The sequence below is a fragment of the Anser anser genome, assembly GCF_964211835.1.
Source record: "Anser anser genome assembly, chromosome: 8".
NCBI lineage: Eukaryota > Metazoa > Chordata > Aves > Anseriformes > Anatidae > Anser > Anser anser.
The window spans coordinates 18608286-18634599 of NC_139728.1; the positions used below are offsets into that span (position 1 = coordinate 18608286).

Genomic DNA, 26314 nt, shown 5'->3' on the forward strand with positions numbered 1-26314 from the left:
AACGGTCTGCATGACTGAAGGAAAGATCCACCAACAGAGCTAACATTCATACAACTCTATTTCTCTGCACTTCAAAAGAAAACCAGGAGATTGAGATTACAGAAACACAAAGAGCTTTAGCACAATTGGGTTTTGAAAGTCAGTGGACTAGCTCAAGACTCTGGAAGGGCAGGAATCTGGGACATCTTCAAGCAAAAGGATTCTTTCAGCTCCTGTCTATCAAGAAGAACATTTGAAATGTCAATCTAAACAAGTCATCAACAGCTAAACTAATATTATGTATAAGTGAGTAAAACTGGAGCTGATCCAGCTTTGATAGAATCAAGTTTTATCGTATTTGAAATTATTAGAAATAAACTTGCTGTAAGATTTTACCAACCCAGGCACGCAGTAAGTACCATGTAAATTTACTCAAGAATCTTTACTACATACGTGTCTGGTTCGTTTCCTTATTTTCCTTTCTTCTAATTTTATATTTGGACGGTGTGTAATACTGAGTGCTACTTTAAAACCATGTTACCCAAGTACAAAGTCATATAACACTACCAACAAAAATAATGAGAGGGAAGAACTATAAACTTGTAACCAACCAGCATTGATGAGTAAATATAATACTGATTAGCCACTGTAAAAGGCCAAGAGTCATTTTTGTCACTTCCATGAAGATTATTGTAGAGGTATATACAACCGCAAAACAGCATCGTGGGAGCTCCTATACTATTTAAGTACATTTACAAAGAGAGTATAGATGGACAAGCCAAACACTCCTCACTGTGAATGGTTCTCTCTCTCTTGTTCCTCACGTAACACAACCTAAAACTCAGCCATAAGCGTGGAAATGGGCATGTGTATGAAGTTCACATCGGAGCTGAGAATCTGCCTGAGTTCCTTGCTCTAATAATTGTGTCCTAAACACATATGCTGCTATTAAAATAGCTACATTTTAAAAGAAACAATTTGCATAAAATATATTGCTTCTCTGTACAGTTTACTCACAGAGGTAGACCATGAACACCAATGGATCTACTCGCTAGTATAAAATCCATTATGTGCATGCAGAACTTGGCAAAGCTTATTAAATCCAAAATTATTATACTTTATAATTTTTTATAACATGATCACAAGGACTGTAAATGTAATAAGAAATCCAGTGCTGAGGCATTCACTGATATCTTACGTTTTGTCCTACGACCTCAAAGTACAATAAAAAAAAAGTCATTAAAGCTATTTAAAAAAATGATGAAAACAAACAATTTTCTTCCACTTGACAGAAAACAGAAGTGAAAATAATTAAAGAGGACATTTAAAAATATAACTTAATAAAAATTAATTATGTGTTTTTCATATTTAGTAATATAGTACTAATGAAGACTTAGTTTTTTAAAGGGCAACCATATCCTAATTTTGCTCCTGTCGTCTTGGAAAGGTATCTTACAATAATAAATTAATCTAAAATATATCCAGATTTATATTTCATAAAAGAAAAGAAAATCCCCTTAGGCAACTGTGTGTGTACAGGCTAGTGGAAGGTTAAGTCAATCCCCTCTCATTGCAGTGGTCAGCAGCACCGCTTGCCTTGCCCACCGAGACCCAACAAGGTTAGGGCAATGAAAGATGGTGACCTGGCATGATGACGTGGAGGGCTCTGAAAATATAGCATCTGTCCTTAGCAGCAACACACTGGGTTGCTGCAGTTTTATGTAGTACGGGGTTCTTTCTGTCTGCTGTATACCAAGCTTAAGAAGATACAAAATGTCCCCTTCATAACGGAGAATGCTTTTAAGTAACTGAAAAAAGATGGCATATTAGAAGAGCAATAATTAATCTCACATAATTTAAGGTGGAAAAAAAAAAGAGTATAAATACTTAATTACTAAGATCTTTGCATTAACGTTTCCCAGAAATTTCTCACAGAAACTTTAGCACAATATTTAAAATGGTTCTTCACATATTGTTCTATGTAGTTGTTCTACATTTTAAAACAGTGGTGGTATTACTTTGTTTCCGAAATATAGCATAGGATCCTGCAGATCTCACTGCTCAGGGAATATATGAAAGGCTATTCACTGCCAGCATGTTAAAGAATCTTTGGCTTTTCCAGACAGTCTGTCAGTCTCTATTATCTGGAAACGCACTTGAAAAGTTTAACAGTTATTTTTCTTTAGGAAGAAATTTGGTATCATTGTTTAGATCGATTTCCTTTTTAGAAGATATGTTGTACCTAACACCTCCCTCAGAAAAGGAAAAAGATGTCCACATAGAACAAACCAGAATATTCCAGTGAAAACCTGTGTGATATTCCATCAATTGTTCCTTTCATCTAGATATTTCCTTTTATGTAATTTGCATTAACCAATTAAGAAAAAACAATTGCTACAGAATCATACATTACATTAGTTACACGTTATAGAAGTGAAGACAGAATTGGACTGTGCATTAAAGCGACCTGCCGAAGGGCTGGCAATTATGGCCTTACTGCACTGGCTTTGCTTACAGACGGCTGGCAGCCCTGCGAAGCCAGGCAGTTGCCTGCTAACAGTGCGCTACACGCAGCCTTCACCGTGATAAACTCCCCGGCTAGGAATCAAATTAGTGCTCCTGCTTGCTGTTGCGTGACTCCATAATGGATTTCACCCCTTGTAGAACTTAAATCCACTAATTAACAGAAGTTGATTTCTTCTCAAGCCCAGGGTACAAGATTCAAATTTTTACACTGGACAAAGTCCTAATAATAAATGTATGTGAGAACAGGGGTGCTTCTACCTGGGACTTATGCCTTCAACACACTGAGTCTGAGTGCGTTTATAGAGAGCTGAAGGCCTGAAGCAATACAGTCACCTTTGTAGTGGCCCAATGTATGCTATCTGCATTTAGTATGTATCCTCTTCAGTGAATGCACTAGCATCAAATATACACTCAAAACTGTTTCCAGTTTAACACTTAGCTCCTTGGCTGGCATAAATGGAATTTACAGAAATTATTATTCTCAGAGTAATGTTAATTAAAATGTACATTCAAAGGCATAAACAGGCTGGGTGTTTTTAAACAACGTTACTGCAGTTTAAGAAAACAGAATTACACAGATAATGAAAGCATGATGCTTCTTCCTTTGGACAAAGCACAGATAATAATTCATAATAAACTGAATTAGAAGGATGTTTAACCTTGATTAAAATAAAACATAAGCAAAGGATATTATTTCAGTTCTTCCCAACTGCCTGTGCTTCACAAAGAGAATTATATATATATATATATATAAATCTAGCAGAAAAGTTGGACTACGTAAGCAAGTAAAGCTTAAAATAGCTAAACTTGTACTGCCCCCAAGAAACAAATCTTAATCAGAATGTTTAGCTCTGACATCTATTTTTCATATGCATATTAGTGTATCTGTCCTAACTTGCTTGAAGAGAAACCAATAATATGTATAATAAGCTTTTTACTCTGCTTTGCTATGGAAACAAGGCATGTGTGATCCCACTCTCTCTGACTTTCTGTATTTTCTCAGATAATTTTTAACATGTTGGATGATTTCACCTAATCAGGAGGGAGAAAAAAAAAAAGAGAGGTGGTGTCAAAAGTAATTCCTTTCTGCAGTTCTAAAGAAACAGATACATAAAGAGGGACCTGACTGAAAGGGATAGCTGTGGGATGGCACAGACCTCCCAGATATGGACCCTGGTGCAGCCTCAGTGGAGGCCCTTGTTCCCCAGGCAGTCAGCCAGGATACGAGGCCAGCCTTTACACAGCAACCTGTCCACCTCTGATTCAAACTCTTTGCCAATGCTGCTCTTTCAATCTGTCCTTCGTAATAAAACCATTGTTTTAAAGACAAACTTATAGCAGAACATACTAGAAAAATGAAAAGAAAGAAATCTTCCAAAAGAACATTAATATTCAAGGTCATGACTTCAGCTTTTCATGCTTCTCATCTTTTCCTTATTTAGGGCTGCAATGCTTGCTGTTGATGGTAATAATGTTTTTCAAGCCTCTGCACAAGAATATTGACCTGTTGTTGATCAATGTACCAGCAGTATATAATAACTCAGTGCTGTTCTCCTCCCAGCTGCCAGCACTCGTCCGTTCCAGGTTCATTTTACCTGAAGGTATGGACTGCTTCAAAAGCAACCCCACCTAGACTGTTCTATCCAGAGAAAGAAAGAAGAAAAAAAAAAAAAAAAGAAAAAAAAACACAAAGACCTTCCTAACTGAAAATATGATTCCCAATCAGGCAGGTGACACTAAAATAAAATCGTAGCCTTCATATAACTGTATATGCTTGATAATTCCCTGGTGAGTTAAAGTCAAGACACTGTGAGAGTAATGAAGTCTTTATCTTGATTGGAAAATGTTTCATTATCTGAATAAATGAATCACTGGTCCACACCCAGAGTCTTTTCCTTTTTTACCCTCTCTCTTTTCAACTGTACTGCAACATTAAAATGTAACAGCAGGGAATTCAGCCAGGTTTTATCTCCCCCACCGACTGCAACAACCTGCATATACATGTAAGATTTCTATTTAAAAAACTAAATTCCAAGTGAGAGAGTTAAAGATTTCCTTATTTCTAACAAAAGTTTGATGCTCTTATTTTAACCTTTGTTCATGTTCATACTTCCAGGCATGAAGTGCTACTAAAGCACGTTACACTTGGCATCTCTTATTACTGAAGCAGAAGGCAATGTAATCTTGTGAGAAAGTGTAATAATGCGGTATTCATTTTGCTTCTGTGGCTGGAAGCCAACTCTATATTAATATTCATTTCCAGTATACAGAGCCACAATATTTCATTTATTTTAAGAATTTACAATTAATTTGGTATGATTCTGTTATCTGCTCCCAATTTCCTTTCCTGTTTCTTTTAGCTGAAAAAGCAGCTCTTGTACAGACTTTAAAAAAGTAAATTCACAACTGAAGCATCAAAAGATTGCTACTGGCTACTGAAAGCAAGAAAAACAGGGACAGAACAAAATGAACTTGAAATATTACAGATGACAATGAAAATTAGCTTTCTGCAAATGGAAAAAAAAAAAAAATCAATCTGCAGAAGTTCTCAGTTGACTTTTTCCTTTCCAAACTCATCTGATATAATACTATTTGCAGCATGGTTTGCTACTGTAGCCAAAATAGAGAAAATAAGTTGTTAATCTGCTTTTCCTTTCTGTTTTCAAACGTCTTCAACCACCACATAGCATTAAACTGCAAGTACTCTGCTGAATTTTTTTAAATGTACTACATAGAGGGATTTTAAACAATCACAACAGCAAATAAAAACCTTAGCGTTTTAAAACATAAATAGGTACCTCTATTTCCTACACACTAGTGGAACCACTTTTGCAGTATAAGTGCATTTAAAATTATCACAGATTACTACCTAACCAGCCTTTTGTAAAATTTATAATTCTGTTCTCCTATATGCATTTACCTTCCATACCTGTCAAAGAGGCTGAAAAACAGTTTACCTTCCAGCTGATGGGACTTTTCATATAAAACAGAGATTTTACTGAAGACCGCAGACTTGACAGACAACAAGCAGTGCAGCAGCTACCAAATCGGAATCACCAACACTGAGGAAACCATGCAAGAGCTGCAGCGTGCCTTGGCAAGGCAGTTTTCTAATAGCATCCTTGCAATGTTTAAGAAGAAAGACGGGAGAGAGGAGAAACTAAATGTGAAAGCTATTTAAATGAAATAAGACTTTCCAATGTTCAGAAGCCTTCAGGAAGACTCTTAGTATGTAGTCTCTGTTCTATGTGTATGTTCGTATTATACATTCATTCATATATATATGAATGAACAATCTATTTTAGCAAAGCTTGTCTGTCAAGACCCAAGTCTTAGTCCAGAATAGAATCTAGGAAATTATACAGTAAATGTAGAACCCCTTATACAATACTTGTATTTTTAACCTTTGCTTTTACCATTTTTAGGGACTAGATCTTTTATGTTTATATAGATTTGGGAAAGAAGAGAGGGGGAGGCACAGCAGCTTTCCTTTTTTTCCTCTAAAAATCCAGCCTTAAATTCAAAGAATTTTGATAGTGTAAGGTATGTATCTGCTTTAAAAGATGGTGCGATCACACGACAGATGCACTGAAGAAGCCTATATTTTATACACCAATTACTGAAAAATGTAAGAAGGCATAGAAGAGCTATTTTATTACCAAATCAGTATTTCTACCTGCAATCTAGTCAAATAAAATGATTATAAACAGGAATAGCCTTAAGTTACAAATATTTGTAATTATAAATTTACAAACTATGTTTTCCTGATCATTCATTTGTGTTGCTCTGTCTATTACTAAGTAAAAGGTCTACAAGAACAGCTAGGGAGATAGACTAACTAAATAAAATAGAGTTTATGAGGAAAGAAAGATGATAGAATGAAAGAATGATTCTATAGAATAGATGATACAAGTTTTCTTTAAAAAGCTTTTTCATTCCTTATCTCCTTAATTTAAGAGCTATTTTAAACACTATATTCAATAGCAGTGAAGTATTTTTCCCCTTTTTTAAAAGAAACATTTTTAAAGTAAATGCTATTTCTGTATGCACTTTGAGTTTTATTTCCTGAAATTTAATGTGCGTAGTTCTAATCTTAATGAAGTGATTGTCATTTTATTTTCAGCCAGCCAAATTAGAAAAGCAAAACAGGTATTTCATTTGCACTGTTTAGAAATTTTATATCACATTTAACATGGTACACATTGCTTCTAAATGGCTGCACAATGAGAACAAGAAAAAAAAAAAAAAGAAAAATAAATAGAAGAGTCCAAAAACAAGGAACTTACCAATCAAGGGTATTAATACTGTCCCTTCAGTTGCCTGAACTTTCCAGTTTCAACATACCATACTGTATCAAAACCACAAAGTATATTTTTTTTCTCAGAAAAGAGAATAATTTGAATCTTGTAAATTAAACCTAGAACCTGACACAGATACTCTTAGTTTGACATCCTAAAGCTTCAAGTAGTCTAACAGAAATTAATTGTACAGACCATTCATCTCATTTGCAAACTCAAGTAAAAAGTAAACTAAAGCTTACCTTCAGTACACTGCAGGAAGCTGATAATGAGCAGGAACCAAAAACTTTGCATTCTGCGACCAGAAGACACCATTATTGATCCCTGTAAGAATTTTCTTTGTATTCCTTAATGAATCCAGTTATAAAAGCCCAGCATCATCGAAACCAGTGGTCTGCATTATTCATCTTCATACCTGGACACGGAGAGATTTTGGAAGAAAAAGGGGGAAAAAATGTTCATCAATAGCTGAACACCAATAATTTGGAATACCAAATTTTACTTGATTTGAAGGCAGAACATTTTAATAAAAACTGACAGTACACCTGTACTGTAACTGGGAATTTGGCAGCTTTGTGGGATCTAATCTCTGAAGGTCAGTGATCATTAAACAGAATGCCAAATAACTGTACATGTTAAAATTGAAAGTAAGAATGTTATTGATGTATGTGCACTAAGACATGTGGAACAAAAAAAAAAAAAAAGAATATTTTCTCTGGATTTAAGAAATTGGATTTGCAGATGCCTAGGTGAAGCTTTTCCCATTCTCCCAAATCTGACTCTGCCTGCATTTCTCTACCTCAAAAACCAACAATAAATTTAATTCTAGGACCGTACCTTACGTCTTAGCGATTCAAACCATGCAGGGGCTGGGGGCAGCTACGCAACACCACCCAGCAGTAACACTGCAGGTCTTCTCCCTGCCACACCTCTGGCCTTCCCTGTTGTGACATACGCAGGTCAGCAGCCTCAGGGAAGAAGTAGTAACAGCAACTTTGCTGACAAAATTATCTTTTTGGCTAGGAAGTCTCTTTGTGACTTTACAGTCTGGTACATTTATATACAATAAGCACCTTCAGAGAAAAGTTACAAACGATACTCTACTGCTTCTGACAAGATTTGTCTCTGAGAAATATTAACTTCACTGATCCTGTACACCAAGTACCAATGGAAAAAATTCTTAAAACCATCACTTGCATTTGAAAAATAAAATTACAGAAATAGAGTACAGTTCCAGTGAGAGAAGATTTGACAGCAGAGCGCTCCCCTTAGCCAGTGGCTCCACTCTTGCACCAGCCAGCCCAGCAACTACGAGCATCCTCATCCCTGTCTCACTGCACTAGGCTATATCAGCTCCAACTACTACAGTTTGGGAAGCCAAAAATGAACATCAGTATAAAAGTATAAATGATTTTTAAGTGCAAAGATGGCTCTATGTATTACAGATACATGAAACAACTCTGGAAGAACGACTCTGAACATAGCAGCAATTACAGCTCCAAAGAGCTGAGTCTGGTGCCATGTTGGCTTGGTCTCTCCAAGACTGATGAACAGGACTGCGTTTTCATGTGCGGATGTATTTCTGAAATATCTGAAGTTAACGTTAGTTTATAAACATACGGCAATGTCTATGCCAGCACTTAGTAAAAATGTAACTGGCAGGATCCAAGAGCCACTTACGAGCCTTATGAGTACTGGAGCATGTTTAGGGCTATAAAAATATTTTTACACTTTTGCCAAAGAGAATTGGAAAGGATGAAAAGCACACAATCCCAGGCAAAGAAATACTATGAACTACAGATCATTTTCACAAGAAATAAGTGTTAACTCCTTTTATATTAGTGAATGTTAATATTAATCAACAATAAGTTTTTTCCCTGAGCACACAGAGAGCAACAAGACTCACACTGACTTTTTTCCCCAAGGAGGGAAAGATGGAATTAACAGAAAACATTACGGTACAGTTTCTCTGTCTCCGAATGAAGGCAATATTACTGTGGCAGAATAGGGATTATTAAATAGCCAAGCACGCTTCTTTACTTGGCTCCCCTGTAAGAGGAGCCATGCCACTGCAGTGTAGGCATCCTTCTCGCAGAACACAAGTGTGCTTGTGATTTCACACCTGGGGAAATGAAAGGGAATTGCCATCTGAGGGCAACTGATTTTACGTTTATTTATACATAAAAACAACCCCTTTTTCCAATCTCCAACTACAGACAGGTGCTCTTCAAACACAGGTGCTTTTATCCACATGTCTGAACAAACAGCACACAACAGCAAGCAGAGTGCACCAGGGCAGACCAGCCACAGAGTGGCTCTCCCTGGCACAGCCCCACACGCCTGGAGGTAAAAGATGTGCCCTCAGTTTAGATGGTGATACACCAGCTGCTACAGGCCAACACAGTAGCAGTCATGAGAGGGAGTCATATTGTATCTCTGTATCTTTGTACACCGGGCTGAGCACGTTTTGCAACTAAAATGTGGTATATACCAAAGTCCACAAAAGATGCACTGCATTCAGCAGAGATTACAATTGCAAAGGAGCTCCTGCTGAGTAAAGCAGCAAACACTGCCACCAGGATATACATATAAAATAAAATAAATATATAAAATTAATATATATTATATAAAAATAACAAAAAATATGGGAGATAGTTCAGCTAAAAGCTGAGGAAGTGTCTGGATTATTTTTCACCTGTAGCAAATGAAAAATCATAAAACTATTTCAGACACCACAGACTAATCGATATAATTTCAGTAAACAATCAGAATAATCCAAGAAAATAGATGAGGAACTACAATAGCTAAAAGTGAAATTAAGTCAGGCTCCTGATTTCTCCCAGTCTGTCCAGAGGATTTTGACTTTCTGAGACTCATTTTTTAATCACTGTTTCCATAACATATTGCTGTATACCCAGATTTTACAACATCTTCCTTCACCTTCAAGTGGACAGTGACATACCTGTGTCTTAGCATCCCTAATCTCATTGCCTTTTTTTTTTTTTAAATCTGGGAGGAGTACAGGGACGTTGTGGTAAAAACAAAAACAACAGTCAGAGCACCTCCATAGGTACCTACCATCTCTCTGGGAAATAGCTGCAAAATAATTCATGGCAAACACTTCTTTGTAGTTGTTATTGTTGATTTTTAAATAAAGGGTTCTGACCTTGTAAACTGACTTAACTATTTTAATAAGAAATGTTTGTGAAAGAATACTGATGTTTTTGTGATATCAAAACCAGCAGAAACTATTCAACTAAGAATAAATGGAAATTATTTTAGGACAAATTTAAGTACTTTGTGTGCAATGTATTTTTCTCTCTAGATTGCTGTAGCCTACAGATATAAAATTTAACTCAGTGTGCTGCTGCAAAAAGAATTCAAAATAAACTAACCAACGTCTACCAGACTATCAATGACATGTTTTTTCTAAAAAAGCAAGAAAAAAATACGCAATGTTTGAAACCTGATGCAATGGCTTTTAGTTTTGCTTCTTTCTTCTCTTCTCAATAAAAATTAACAGCTTCACAGTGATCAATTTTTAAAGCAACCTATACACTTGAGAAGCTCTATGCAGCTTCAAACAAATTAACGCTACTATTCTGAACCAACTATTCATCAACAAAACAAAAGCTAATCCTGGAAAAGGTACCCAGACAGGAGCTGGAGCCAAAGCACACTTTGACTCCAGACACTGCCGTCACTTGTGTCTTCCTGACCATGCATCTGTCAGAGATAGGGAGACTGTCAGTGGAATCTAACAACAACAACAAATCCCAAACCAAACAAGCAGGACCAGGAAAAGCCATATTAAGTTACTTCTTTGTAAACAGAAAAAGTAGAGGACAGCAAGCGGCTATCCTGCACAAATAACTTATTTCCCCTCGGACCTTAATAAACCTTTTCTCTGGATCGCTGACTACTTGGGCATGTGGGTGGAGCAGAGAGACTCCCCAGAGCAAAAGGTTGCTTGAATTTCTGAGTGCAATAAAAGCTGCCCAGAAAATTTCAGTTGTAACTTAAATCCCTACCTCTGGGCCATACTGCAGTCTCTCGTAGAAAAACAAAAAAACCCTCCACTGGAAACAGAGCTGCTCGCCTTGTTAAGTTCCTTTGCATACGTGCTGTTCAAGGAGATTAGATCAGTAATGGAAATGTTGATGTTCAAACCTGCACCCCACAAAGGTACTGGGCATCTCTTAATATGGTATTCACAAGCTGTGCTCCAAGTCCCCAACATCTTAGTATCTTGCCTTGCCTCCTTGTTCCTCAGTACTTCTAAGACTTCTTACAGACGGAAGAGCAGCTGCAGAATACGTGCCACCGCCGGCCATCTCCCTCCCCACAACACCGCTCAAGAGCACCCCAGAGATAAGAGAAAGCTGCTCCAAGCATGCTCCTTGAAATACTTTCATCTTAGAAGAGAAGGACCTCTAAAGGACTGCTGCTTTCCAACTCTATTCTGTTTAACCTTCCCAAGGTTTTATTTTCAAAAGCCAAAAAAGGGTCTTTTAAGAGGTTCCGGACAACTAACACAGCATGCTCAAGAGCTGCCTCTCCCCTCCAGTTCCAAGCTTTTCAGGCAATTAAGCCAGACAGAAAAGCAGAGATCTTTCCAGCTAAGCAAGAATGTTTTCCTTTAGCTGAAAGCCTTTCAGACTAACGCGGACGTATTTCACAATGTAGCGCTTCATTTTCCAAATGATCTTCGAAACACTGCGAAGCACTTGCAACATAGTTACGTTTTAACATCTCTATTACACAAATAAAAACCAGACCGGCTTTACTGACGGTGGGGCAGAGCGAGGTAAGGAACGCGTGCCATGGCCATGTAGCCTGTATGTGCTGAGAAACGAGTGCAGCCCAGGCAATGCTCCCTATAAATCCTGTTTGACCTACCTTGCCACACACGCAGCACCCCCACTGCCTTTCATAACCCAGTTTATGAAACTAAGTAATTCTGTAATATATCTGAGACACACTCTGCAGAGGAAAGGGGGGAGATGAGGAGGCATGAGTGAGTAGATATATATTCATACGATATAATAGACTACATAGTCTCCTGAGAAATCATGCGTCCACGTGCCTTCCCACCATGAGTCTTTCCCAATTTAAAAAAAAAAAAGTTAAACTTCCTATAATCCGTAACATAAGAATTCAATTAGTGCAGTGTGATTAGGAAAAGCTTCTAAGCTACACTAGTAAAATACTAGAATGAGACCAATATTGTTTGTGATTAGTCTTATAAGTATTTGCAACAAGATCCAGCTTAGTTTGCAACATTTAACATACCTTCAGATGCATTTGAGTTATTCCCAAATCCTCAATACGGTTATTAATGTAAGACAACTTTAGAATAACTTTAATAATTTTGCATTAGTGCTACAGTACCACACTGCATAAAATTTTCAAAGTTATGAAATCTTGGAAAAACAAAAAAACGAAGGCAAGCAAGACTGTACTGATTTAGTTAGCATCCTTCTGGTAGCTATGATAAACAATCAATGCCTGATCCGTTCCAATTAAGTCACATATTGCAAGAAGAAAAGAAAGGCCAACTCTGCTCTATCTAAGATTGATTAACAAAGACTTATTTTCCATTAAAAGCAATCCAATACTAAAAATGCACCACAAAGTCTTTTCTTCTGTTCTGTATTTAACAGTCCCTGTCAATTAACACCTTGAATGGTGGATTTCTAACCCAAAATATCTCTTTCCAAGCTGCAGGCAAGGAATGCTGTCTCAGGGAAGGGTGTAACACAGTAAGAACAAGACTTGAGCAAGGTCATCCAATCTTAAAACAAAAATGCAATTTCTGTGCATTCAGCTGCCTTGTGCTCTGAAATGACATCTCCATGCCGGAGGAAAGCCTGAAATAGCACGTAATAAACACGTGTACCCTAAATTTAGAGTGACCACAAAAATGCCCATCCCTACTGCTCGGGGTTCCCAGCTAATGAGAACAGCAGATTATTCGAAACGCAAGACCTACCTATGCAAGACACGACACCAGACAGTGCGCTGACACGACTTCAACAGTGCAACGTTACACTTCAGTCCATCAGTACACAGCAGCTCAGTGGTCTACCTCAATCATTCACAGAGAAAATAAATAGGATTTAAGAGGAAGAGACGAAGATTTTCCTTTCTCATCCAGTCGGGCTTGGCCTCACTCTTGTGTTTTACAGACACGTTACCCGAGCTCCATTCCCGACAAGGCAGCTTTGCCCCGTCTTGTTAACACAGGATAAAGCCTGGACACTCTAGGGAGTTTTCATTCAATAAGCCAGCAAAGTAAACCTTTGCTAGCGCTAATAAGAATGGCTTTTTTTGGCTCCAGGCACTCTCCTTTTGCCAAGGCTGAATTTCTCTTTTTGCCTTTGCTAAACACTCCGAATCGGAGGGGGGGGTGGAGTGTCACTCAATCCTCATTACAAATTTCCGGTATTTCATTTGAATTGACATCGCACCGCTCAATCAGACCACCTCGACTCAAACGGCTAAGGTAAAACCTTTTTAACACCGCTGCCCTCTGTGTCGCTAAATCTTCCTGGGGTCTCAGAGATAAATCCCCAGCATCCAAAGAACGGGGGAGGGAAAGAGATGCTGTAAGTCAATTACAACAGTTATCAGCTGTAATATCTGAGTGTCATGCTGAGCATGTTAAATATGCTGATCGCTTTGGACACCAGAGGCACAGTCTGAAGCTGCTTGCCATTCTCTTCATTAAACCACAAAACAAATAGCTCTCATTTTCTAACCTACGTAGGACAGACTTTATGAACATCAAAAATAAACAAGAAAATAATGAATAGCTATAAAAAACACAGGGAGAACCATATGACAAACTGAAAGCAGCAATCGTAACAGCTGAAGAAAATGCAAAGGCTTCCCAAACTTCTCACAAAAGAGAAATCCTCAAAAATAATCTATTTATATTAAAATATATCATTTATTTCCCTTGGAAAAAAATGATAGAATAGAAGGCTGGTATCAACCGAAGACACTGAGTTCTTGTAAGACAGTGAATTGTTTGCTGGCAGCCTTGACAAGGCCCTGCAAAGCCCCATACTTCCTCTACCGCCCTCCACCCAGCCCCACCCTCAGTGTTTTTCACAGCAGAGCGCTTGTTTGAAGTGGAAGCAGGCTAAAAAAACAAACGAGACTGGATCTGGCCCAGGGCTGCTCTGGCAGGCCTGTACCTGCGCAGCCACGTGGTGCTCCTCCTGCCGACTTCCGTGGTCGCGGGGCACCTGAACCGCTCTGCCCGTGGGCCCGGCGGCCCACCAGGCCGACCTGAGCCTTTCACAGCGACATGGCGAGGTGAAACGGCCTCACAAGACCAGCAGCCAGCCACTAGCAACACACACGTGGGCTGCTAACTCCCCAAATCAAGTTGCGGCCAAGCGTGAACAAGAATGCAGCGTTTTTTACCCAGGCTGTAACTGGGCTAAACAGGTTGTTCAGCCCCAATACGCTGCAGCTGCCTTGCATTCGTGCACATGTGTCTACACATCTTGGTTTGGTAGCCCCAGCCCGCTGAAACTACCGCATCAAAGACTTCTTCTCTAGGCATCTGCCAAGGAATATCATCAAACAGGTTAATGAAGGCCCTGTGATAGCATCCATTTTAAAGCACCCCGGTTTCTACCCGCTGTACTTCAGATCAGTGCGTGCAGTCTGTATTCAATAGAAATGATACTGTTCAAGTTTCAAGAAGAAGCTTCTGTGGGTAGCAAAGTCAGTTTTGATTTTTTTTTTTAAATTCTGTCAAAAATCTTTGATGTCACCAGAAAAAATACCAACTCTTCCAAAAGTAACTGAAAAATATTTATCATTTTTTATAAATCAGAAGCTGGAGGCACACATATATATACACAGTGCACTAGGTATATATTAGTGGCATATTTTATGCTTACAGAAGAATATGGTTCCAATGTCAACATCTGTGAGACCGTGGCCTAATCATTGTGCAGTGAAATATGAAACAAAATCAATGGTGGCACAAAATGTAATCTCTACTGTGTTTGGCTCACTGTGTTGAATCCTTGACTCATAAATCACTGTTACTTGCCATTCAGTGAATCGATATTCAGATTCCCTCTTGGTCTATACATATGACCACTAAATGAAATAATAATGACCAAAATCTGTCATATATTAGGTTATCAATATTACCAAAAGGGATTTCTTGGGAACAGTGAGGTAATCTAGGATAAAATGTATCAGACGAGCTTGCAAAGAAATGCGAAAAACCTCTGGCTAAATATAGACATATAAAGGTATTTTCAAATACTCCTTCCTCCATCATAACTTCACATATTAGAATTTACCATAGAATCGCAATAGTGAATTTGCTGAAATACCATTTCAGTCATACATGCTTTTAATTAAGTTTTGAAGCATGCTGTACTTGAGCATTTTTCTTTGTCTTCTTTCAAATAACCCCTTCTTAATATATCACTAGGGGTTTTTGTTTGTTTGTTTTTCTCTCCTGTGAAGCATAATTAGCATTACAGTGATCAGATAATAGCATTTTCTTACTAGCAACCTGACAGTCAAGGGCTCCAGAAGACCACACACAAAAAAAAAAAAAAAACCCTTTCTGTAAGAGTAATTCCATAAAGCCTTATCTCTCAAGTGCTTCACAAATCATTTAGTCATTAAAAGGTGGTGGATCACCTCTTGCGGAGAAACCTGAGAAGTGCTGTGTACTACCATCCCAATTTCAGTCAGGAGCCACAGAATTATCAAAATTTGTAGTTTTGACAACAGAAGAAGGAAAGAAATGGTGGCCAGATCAAATACATTCCCTTTGAAGGAACAAAATATACAGGAAAGGTCTTCACACTATTTTCTAAGCACATGTGAGTCTCCAGCCAAGTATGATTTACAGGTGGAAACTTCTCTGAATTTACATAACCCTTTGGAAGACTCGTGTGTATATATAAAGTACAGAAAGGAAGCAAATGTTGGCAGAAGATATCTTTCAGGTTCACCGATTTTACAAACCAGTAGCACTTAAAGGCTTAAATCTCAAAACCCTGAAAAAAAAATAAAAAAAATAAAATCAAACTATCTTGTCCTTCACTCATAATTAGCTTTTCTAATACATATATTCATAGCAAAAATCAAAAAAAGAAATTATGGGTCAAAAGCCATATATGCCAGTGCTGTATGGACAGCACTAACTCTTCCTTGCACCTACACATAAATAAACTGCTGATTTGCCCAACATATCATCAAGAATGTCCAAAACATACAAAATACGTATGGCAAATCTTCAGTATCTATACAAAAAGTGCCTAATTCTGCAAAGAAACAATACGCTCATTTCCGCTACTGGATAATGGACTCTACAAAGACGTACAAGCTACCTAGGCATCTAATGGTGCAACTATAATTAAGGGTATTTTTTTGTACAATTGAATGAACAATGAATGTTCAGGTGACAGTTCTTCACTGAGCAAGGCAGCTGGAGGACTACCAGCCATTTAACTGGGGTGAACCATGTTTGGTTTTTTTATTTATTCAAGCTGTAACAGAAAAACAGAAAACTATTTCAGTACACTTTTAAATTCCCTTTGTAGAAAAGCTAAGTTGGAAAACTCTAATGATTAAACTAATTAGAAGTTATGAGCCAAAAGAGCTTTAAATTATAATTTTACAGAAAAGCTCATACTACTTGGATGTACCACTGTGTAAAACTGGCACCTCTCTTCTCCCTAGCATATTAGATAGTATTTTCTCTTCCCTGTGAGGGAAAAGAAAAATATATTTTGGAAACAGTGAAGACCTTTCCCATGCACTGTGAAAAGGGAGGTGTGAGGTGTTACCTTCTAACCATGAAACAAAATGGAATAGAGGTTGTCTCCAGCACTGCCACATCAGCCACAGCAAGTGCTTGAGGACACAGAATTGCTCAATCACTTTCACTCAAAGAATTTTGAGAAACGCTGAATGGAAAATGATCTCTATTCAGTGAAGTGACTGAAAACGTTACATTTTGCACACATTTTCTTTTTTTTTTTCTTTTTAATATCATTCACACAGCATAGGTAAAGTTTAAGACATAGCATCAATTTAACACATTTGTTAGCAACAACATAACCTTTCACATTATGCAGTTTTATCAAGCAGACCAAGAACTCTGTCACACGTTTACAATTTCTTGTAAATAATACAGGTCTCGTTTGCTCAACGTGACAGACACCGCTACTTTGGAAAAATTATTTTTCTTTAATTTGATTACATTAGGATTTTAAATGATAGCTTTTATATTCTTTTACTAGATATTAAAGAACTGTTCTTCCTATCTTCTGCTGCAGTTCATGAACTCTAAGTGCAACTAAAAAGAAAGAGTCTACATTTGTCTATCAACAATATTTATAAGTGAACAGAGTGGAAAGATTACAAAATTTGAATATGAACATTATATTATGGTAGCAACAATCTAGATGTTTTACGGGGAAGTGAAGTGGATTACCGTAAATGAAGTTTTAAATGTCCTTTCCATTTTATAGATAACACAAAATGACTCTTTTCATGTCTCCGGCGATAAGGATGCATGTGCCACACATTTAAATAGTGCCTTCACCCTATCCAACCCTGCTCATGAATTAATAATTCAGTGACATTAATACAAGAAGATAAATGATAAAGAGGTTACAGCACAAGGGCCAACGGTACACATATACTTCTTTTAGAACAGCTAATACCTCTCTGCCAATTACAGTTAGAACTTTTTAACAGTTTTCAATGGCATTTTTACAATCTAAATAGCAGCTTATGCACACACAATTTCACACAACTCAAGCTTAATAAATCTCCTGCTGCTACCAAACAATCATTCTGGGGGATTAAAGTGCAACATCTGCTAACATTAATAAGCATTTTACATAGCAATATGTATAAAAGCAGTTGTTATCAGTCTTCTGAAAAAGCTTCTAGACTGGTTTGGCATAAATTATACCTTTACAGTGCAACTGATAACTTTAGCTTATGGGGAGACAAAAAAAAAAAGCAATGGAATTATATACCAGATGCAGTTATCATCTGTAGTAGAACGATTTTTAAAATACTTGAAAAATAAACAAAAATGTATGCATGCGAAGAATTGCAGGGAAGAACCTGGTAAAATCACATAATTTAAATACTTACAAGAAACCGAAGCTCCCAATACGTTTCCAAGAGTCAATTTCTTTGCTAATATCAGTTATAGCTTTTTAATCCTTTTTTTTTTTTTAATTTGTATTTCTACCAAAGCAGAATCTACTGTGAAAAAATGCACGTCTTCCTATGACATAAAATAAACATCAAAGGTTTTATTTAATTAGGAACTCCAGAATAATTTTTTAGGGAGAGTTTGGCTAACAAGCAGGCTTTGGAATCGAGAGCCATGTAACGTCAGCTGGAGCCAAGAGCACAGTTGGCAAACACAGCAGAAACTTTTACACACAGCCCTGCCAGCGCAGCTCAACCCCTGCAGCTCAGCTGTGGACAGCCGAATAACAAGAGCCTGCCAATCACCCTTACTACACACTGAATGAAACAGTCGTATTCCAACTGGTATTATCATTTAATAGTAAAGCAGTAAAACGAAGTCTGTACCAACGTACCTAGAGACAAGAGAGAATGGCAAACTGGATCAAGTAAGCATGTAGAATACATTTAATTTGCCTTTCTTTTTAATTAGTAATGAATCTCCCCATTTTTGCATTATGAATTGCTTAAACATGATTGTTTTAACATTATTTTTATGTCAAAACATTGCTCTAAAAAAATGACTATCATCATATTCTTCTGACATCTTCGATGTTCTTATTTGACACGTTGTAAGAGAGATGAAGAAAATCAAAGTAGTAAGATAATAAAAGACAGCAGCAATGCCAGCACAGCACTTGACAGCTAACACTCAGGACCTTTTGATGCTATCAGGTTTTAAAGTACCTGCAACTAGGGCTGAAGCCAGGCGTAGCCAGGAAATAAAAAAAAAAAACAACAACAACAAAAATAATTTAGGGACTGATGGAAAAAGCTTAAAACAACATGTAAGTACATTTAGTATCTATTTTTTCCTTGGACTGATGGTTTCTTTACGCTGAAGTCCGTGCCTACAATTCCCACACACAGTTCAAGGATCAGAATCCCTGTCACAGGAGGCAGCGCACGGGGATTAGGAGCCCAAACGCTTCAATGCCACAAATTCTTTTTTCTCAAACACACTTTGACTTTCAGATTATCATTTTAAAATAAAAAATTGTTTAAATCACTGTTCGCTGCCTGTAAGAACACAGCTTTATATTAAAGCGATAAATTCTTACCATTTTTCTTCAGCACAGTGGAAGACAATTCTGACACAGGACTTCCCCTGAGGCTGCTCCCCAACCAGCACCCTCACACCCACCCTGCCACGCGCCAGCCCCATGCGCATCCTGGGCACTTACGGCTGCTGCAGGGATCTCGCAGCTCTCTCAAAGCCCAGGCGGGGCTTTCCGCTCGTGCTCTGATTAATGTTTGCTATTTCATCCATTTTAACAGTGCTGAGGAGAAATCTAGGTGACGCTTTCGCTCAAAGACGACTGAATATTAAATATGAAATTTAACAGGTTTTAATCATAGCAGTTTGTAAACAGTGTAATATATATGTCTGCCCTAATTTAGTAAGATGGAATTCTCACACAACACTCATCAAACCGAGCACAAAAAAACTGTTCTGGCATTCCACTAAATTAAAATCTTCAGTCCCCACAGCAAGAACGCACAAATTTAGATTTTATTAATACTTTAAATCAAACTCACTTTCATGCAAGGCAATTTACAAGTCATCTTCTCTCGTCATAGCGAAGAACAGAATTGGGTCTTAAGCATATTTTCACAGACACTTTGAAGACAGGCTAACCTTTTGGTCTGATCTGCTATTTTTAACAAAAATAACAATTTCTTTGAAATTCAACAAAATCCTGTTTTCATGAATACAGTTTTAAGCCTTCAGTTACGACACCAGCAGTGACAGAGCGGCTGACAGCTCAACAGACAGGAGGTAAATTTAAGAGGAGCTGTCCCCATTTGGAAAACGCATGCCTTTCTACCAGCTTCTTATTCAGCAATCTGAAAAACTCCAGATTTTACCTAGATCACTGTATTTCACAGCTTGCCCAAAGATATATTTAATGCACAAAACAAGTCATGCAAGCTACAGAGATGCTTGGGAAGGCACGCTGATCTAAGTGGTGCTCCGTGAACTTAAATATTTAGAATTTGTAGCGCTGAATAACACTACCCAGCCCTCTGCATTGCAGGCACTTAACCCGAGGCACGAGGAAACCTCCGTCAAGTAGATGGCCATGTACTGATATTACTCACCAGAAGCCACTGAGAGCCATGCTGTGAGGCCACAGAAAAAGAAGAAAAAGAGAAGAAAAGCGGCAAAGGGAGTTGGCAGAGCTGGAAATGGCATCCCCCCCAGCCAGCTCCACAGGCGGTGGCAGTGGGAAAGCCCTGGGGCAGCACAGAGGGGAAGAAGCAGATGGAAGGGAAGGCCTGAGGGGAGACCCGCACCGGGCCCTGACTAGGTGGAGGCAGGACCACAAGAGGGGACACGCGAGGTGCAGCAGTGGTTGAGAGAGCGAGGAAAGAATGACGGTGAAGAGACACAAGCCGACAGGGAACTGGGAGCACACAGAGCAGTGCACAAAGGGAACAAGTTGCACGTGTGGGATATCCAAGTGTAATGCCTCCTACTTCGAGCCGACTGCCGGCACTGAGGAACGGTGCCATACTTTCACGACCCAACACACAAAACTGAATTTAAGCACAAGACACGCTACCTGCAGCCATGAGCTTTGTTATCCGCCTAAAAGTTATCCACCAGTCCACACCAGAAGCCACACTGCCGCTTGAATGACAAGTCAAAGCAGTAAGGAATGTGGAGAAGAAAACTAATGTTCACAGTAGATGTTACTGGAGAGGCCGGCACGAGCGCAAAATGAGATGCATGCTTGTGCGTGTACCTGCATACAATTATTTAGAAACATTTGCTGTTCTGCAAGCAATCATATGCTATAAATGACTGATGATTTTACAGTGCCAGAAGAATAAAAAAAGCAGCCGACCAGTTTCAACACATCTACTGCAGATTCTGGGCAAGATTTTTGTTTAAAAAAAAATCAAGTCAGAAGAGGTCATAATAGTAATAAATGTGCAGTTTATTTATGGCTCACTATTGGGCTGAACTGAGATTTTATTTCTGGAAAAAGAGAAAAAGAGGTAAGACGAGGAATAACAGATGAAAACAGGAGAAGAAAAGGAGAAAAACAAAAAGGCCCATCTTTTCCGATATGCAAGAAGTGGCAGAGTACTTCACCTGACGCTGACTGGTTATCAACATGCTCCCTAGAATTTGCTGTTTTATTTTAATGCCTCTTTATTCAAAAGGTGATCTGCAGTTTTTCACCTAAAAATAGCAATTTTATAGATCTTCTAAAAATAAAAGTATCTAAATCAAAATTAATATGGTGTACAATATAATAAGAGCCTACAGCAAGCACAGCGTATGATTTCAACAGCCAGATGTTTCACCACAATGGCTTCTGGTCACCAAAAATCAAAAACAATTTCAATTTTACGGTATTACTTTAGGACTGTTAAGTAAATACCACTTGTTAGCTTTTCCGCAGTGCTGTTATTTACTAACTGGAAGGCGTGCACACATAGTCCAGCTGGCTGAGAACAGGATAAAGGAAACAAGGCTCCTCCTGGCTGGCCATGACCTTTGCCTGTGGCTCTGGAAAAGCATCTCTTCTCCTGATCTGTTGCATGCTTTTATCACATAATATACTGGACACTTTATATTTTCTTAAAGAAAAAATACTGTATTAAACATGCAGACAGACGTACTCAAGCATACACACGTTTCTGAGCAGACATTCACCTATTGTTCAAATTTTGCTTCTATTTTCATTCACTTTCAAATAATATTTATGAAAACTACAATCTCTAAGAATAGTTTAAGATAGCTAAGAATAAAAATATATTCAGCTAAATACTATCAAATATTTAAATATACTAGTGAATGTTGCATTCCTCTAGTCCACTAACAGCTCTAAATTCAAACAGCAATTGCTTCAGCATTTACCAAGCACTGATTTCTTAAAGCCTGGGCTTACACAAAAGTTTATTTGCCATTTTTCATTTTGAGCCCCATTCAGTAAGCCGTAATTATGAAATTCCTTCATGTTGTTATTCTCTTACAGATACTGAGATGTAACTCATTAAACTGGGGTTGAACAGGCTGTTGTCTGGGAGGAAAAGTATCACTGACCTTCTACTAAGGACCAAAACATCAATAATTCAAGATGACTGGGAAACACTATTCAACAAGATGATTAATTTTTAAAAATAACAAACATTGCAGAACATTTTAAAATCCTACAAGAACCTTTGACAAAGCTAACAAATATGAAGTCTTTGAAATAAATCCATCTGGTACTCCTTGTTCCAGGTTAAGAAATAAGGACTGTGGGAGCTACAGTCCACAGGACCAATTCCAGAGCCCAACCAGCGAAGCTGAGAGCAGCCAGTGCCCAGGCCGCAGCACAGGGCACTGCTTGGTGCCATACACTGTGCTGCACTGCTTGCCAATACAGCCTTAAGGATTTCCTGATTTTAAATCTGTTACATTGACGGTTCCCTCTCCAGCAGTAAGCATTCAGATAAAGTCTGAATGTCAATGAGCATGCCTAAGAACATGCCAAGAGAAAAAAACAAACAAACAAACAAAAAAAACAGAACAACCTACCATGAAAAAATAAAAAAAATGCAAAATACAATTATCCACTGAGGTAGCTCCAATTCCTGCATGTTCATAAAAGTGCACAGACTCCCACACTCCATCGCCTGAGACCATCCCTCAAGAGTCCCCACATAGCTCATCCGCAGCCCTGGAGAACGGTCAGAGACAAGCTCCAGCCTCTGTGCGTGCGTGTACAGTTTCCGGGAAAAGAGATAAGCAAACTGGTGTTTCCCATGAAGCACAGGATAAACCCTTCTGCTCAGAAGTGCTCTTATGGTTTCCATAGTGAATTTCATTTACATGAAGGCACTATAAAGGTTCCCACACAAAAATGCATCTCTGGCATAATTACATTCTTTCAACTTACTTTTCCTCCCACTTGCTATAGTTCTTAGGTGAAAGGAAAATATTGACAAAAACAGGACATGAGGGGGACATAAGATAACCACAGACTGAAAAGCACGAAACCACCAAGCCATTTACAACATTTTTTTTTTTTTTTTTTTTTTTAACTCTTCCTTGCTAGTGGGCAGACTGAGATCAGCCACAGGGTAAAACACTCTAATTTATAGCCTAAGGGTTCCCATGTTTAAAAGGAAGGAACATGTAAAGAAATACAATGCCTTTCTAAGCCCGTCTGTTCTTTGAAATGTCTTCATTAAAATGGAGATTTTGACTTTTTGTCTGTGAATAACAGAAAAAGGACAAACCTTGGTTCCGAGTATCTTCATTGGAAGACAGCTCACACAAGACTCCAGTGTTTCATCTCACAGGGACTGAATTTTTGCATCATGAATAATTTTTGAGGGGGAAGGGCAGATGGCACTACCTCCAGGTCCTGATGATTAGCTGAATTAGTACTAATTATGCCTCTGTTTTACTATGAAGCAACTGAAATCATCCAGCCCTGCATTCGGCTTTAGAGCACAAGAGGACTCGTACGTTCCCAGAGACCCGTGGGGCAGCCAGGACAGGGACTACCACTTCAAGGAAGAAGACAAGAGTCAAGCATCGGACAAGGTCCCCAGAAAGCTCTAATCTCCAGGCTACAATAAAAAAGGCACACCATTTTTTCTTTGGACTAAAACATCTTGTGCATATCGCCATTCAAAAATTTTCACTACTACTTTAAGATAAAAACAACTTGTTCAACAGTCAGATGGACTCTACTAAATAAACCACGCATCTCAGAGCACAATACTTCCTCATACCATTTGTAAACCTAAAAAATTCCACAGAGCATAGCTAAATGTATTTTTTAATTTACATATTATCAATCCTATGTTTAAATTACATATTTGTTATATTTTAGAAGTTGTTTTGGCAGCACCTAGTATTTCCTACATGTACGAGGCCTAAGCAGCTGTTCTTCTACGTAACTTAATTAATGGCTGAAATTAAGTGATTTAGGAGACATTAATAACCTCTCTCAACTGCGCAGAAGTCGTGAAAACAGTTGTACAAACTGCTTAAGCACAGCACTGAAGCAGCAGCAAATTTTCCCATTGCTCCTGGTTTTTTTTACAAATTCCCTATAGATTAGTTTTAATAATGTTAATTCTGCAGCTTTATTTGGTGCATTGGTTTATATATATTAAAAAAAAAGCATAAATAAAGCATTGGCTATCTGCTAGCAGACATTTAATTTATTTGACTTTCCTTCAATTAACATGCAGAAATTTCAATAAACATATTTTTAACATAAAGCTACATCAAACAAAGTATTCATTCAGGTAAAGGTATTCCTTTTCATTTCATATATCAAGTGATTTTCTGTGAAAAATAAACAAGAACTAAGAAACTTATTGTTTATAGAATCCTGGCAGTCTAACATATACAAAGATCAAAGCAGGACAGAGAATCCAACTAAAAATAATTTCAATATACAAAAAAAAAATTAAATGACCATTAATTGAAAGGTAGTAGAAAGAGAACTGATTTCACCAAAAGTCACTATATTGTCTAAAAAAAAAAAAAAAAAAATCTGTGTGGCTGTATGTTCACAAGCAGGCTCAAAACAGTTCTTTCTAATCATGCTACTGTCCACTGATGTAAATATCTCTATAATCAGAAATAATACCATTAGAAGCACTGATGATATATGAATTGCTTACAGATGACAGCAGTATAATGAAGAATTTCATTCACAGGTATATTTCAAAGGTTAGACTGTTTTTATGGGCTCTGTTTGGCAGATTTTTCAGTCATGAGCCAAGAACTACTGATTACTTGTGTTCCATTTGCCAAATAGAAAAGCTTTATTAGTCATAACAACACTGCTGTTCCAAACAAAGAGTTATAAACAATAATAAAAAAGATCAACAACAAAAAAGGAAATTAAAAAAAAAAAAATAGTTATCCCTTCTCCAGGGTTAGCTGTCCATAAGCAGTTAAGTGTGACTTAGTGGGGCTTCTTTTTTAATGCATGCTACAAATAAAATGACTAAAGTGTGGATTTGTGCTTTAATTTATTGTCCCGCAAACAGAAGAATACTAATTTTAAGAAACCATTCATTATGGGATTTATACAGGAAAAAAAAAAGGGGGCAAATCTTCATCTTATAGTTACATACGTATACTCAAAAAATGGTTTAAGAGAGCAAATGGATAACATTTCAATCAGAGTACTTCCACGTATATTTTCCTCTTTCAAACACAGATTGTCTCCTAGAACATTATACACATGTATCACTAAGAAAGTTTTCTAAAGCAAATACACTGTAACATATTTTTAATAGTTCTAATATTAGATTTATAATTTCCTAAGCTATTGAAAATTTAGTTTTACCTGTTATTAAATTTTTATTCGTTATTCTTCCTTTTATTCTAAGTATTTGCTTTTTCTTAGTTGGCGTCTACAAGCCAAGCTCTGCCCTCAACAATGCAGTCACAGTTCACGCTCTTAAACTGGTTGGAGCTCCACATTCATCAGGGGGTAACATTCGTCCTTTTGTGTTTGCTTTTTACTTACAGACAAAAGATACAATCGTTTTCCACAGCTCAAAATGAATGAAACGTGAAGACAATCGAAGAACCTACAGGAGTTTTTCTAAAACTGAAAACATTATTCATCAGTTATAATTCTTGTTCTGAATACAAGACTGAAGACCAAGCTCCAGATTTTGCTCTGGTAGTGTATATACAAGATGTACAAAATACTGATGACAGATAAGTCATACAGTGCTGTAACGATTACAAAAATAATAAAGCTTTGAATATTCATTGCTTAATGTAGTTTTGAGTTCTCTGCTATTTTCTAGTAATCCACCAGAAAACACTCAAACCTAGGTGCAACATTACTTTCTATCAGCACTTCCATCAGAAGTGGAATATTTCTTGTCAAAATAAACAGGTGCATCTTTCCTCTACTTTCTGGTAATCAATAACAATTTAAGACAGTTGGGCACAGGATCTTTCTACATGGTCTTATACATAGAATTAATCCCAAACATCTAGGAAACGTGTCTTACAAATTTACCTAATACTAGTCGTGGATGTGTACAATACATGGAACATATACTGGAAAGTGCTTCTACAATAGTAATGGTCATCTATACTTTGTCTTAAACTGGAATAATCCTAATTATTATTTTGTTAAAGTACATTAGGGAAAAAGGTATGTTTGTTTAAACGCTTATTATTCCAATATTTATTGAATTGTATCTCAAGGTATCATCTGAAAATGTAAGGCTGTTTAGTTACTTTTAGCCATTCCGAC

General features: G+C 37.5%; 1 protein-coding gene across 20 annotated transcripts in view; it reads right to left on the minus strand.

Annotated features, from left to right (window-relative positions):
• Positions 1-26314, minus strand: part of ADGRL2 (adhesion G protein-coupled receptor L2) — a 388201-nt gene that overhangs the window by 121339 nt on the left and 240548 nt on the right. For all 20 annotated transcript variants that reach the window (XM_083846278.1, XM_083846287.1, XM_083846290.1 and 17 more), the window contains one exon: positions 7046-7218. In XM_083846278.1, the coding sequence (XP_083702404.1) occupies positions 7046-7118 (73 nt within the window). In that variant the 5' untranslated portion in view covers positions 7119-7218. The remainder of the gene's footprint in view (positions 1-7045; positions 7219-26314) is intronic.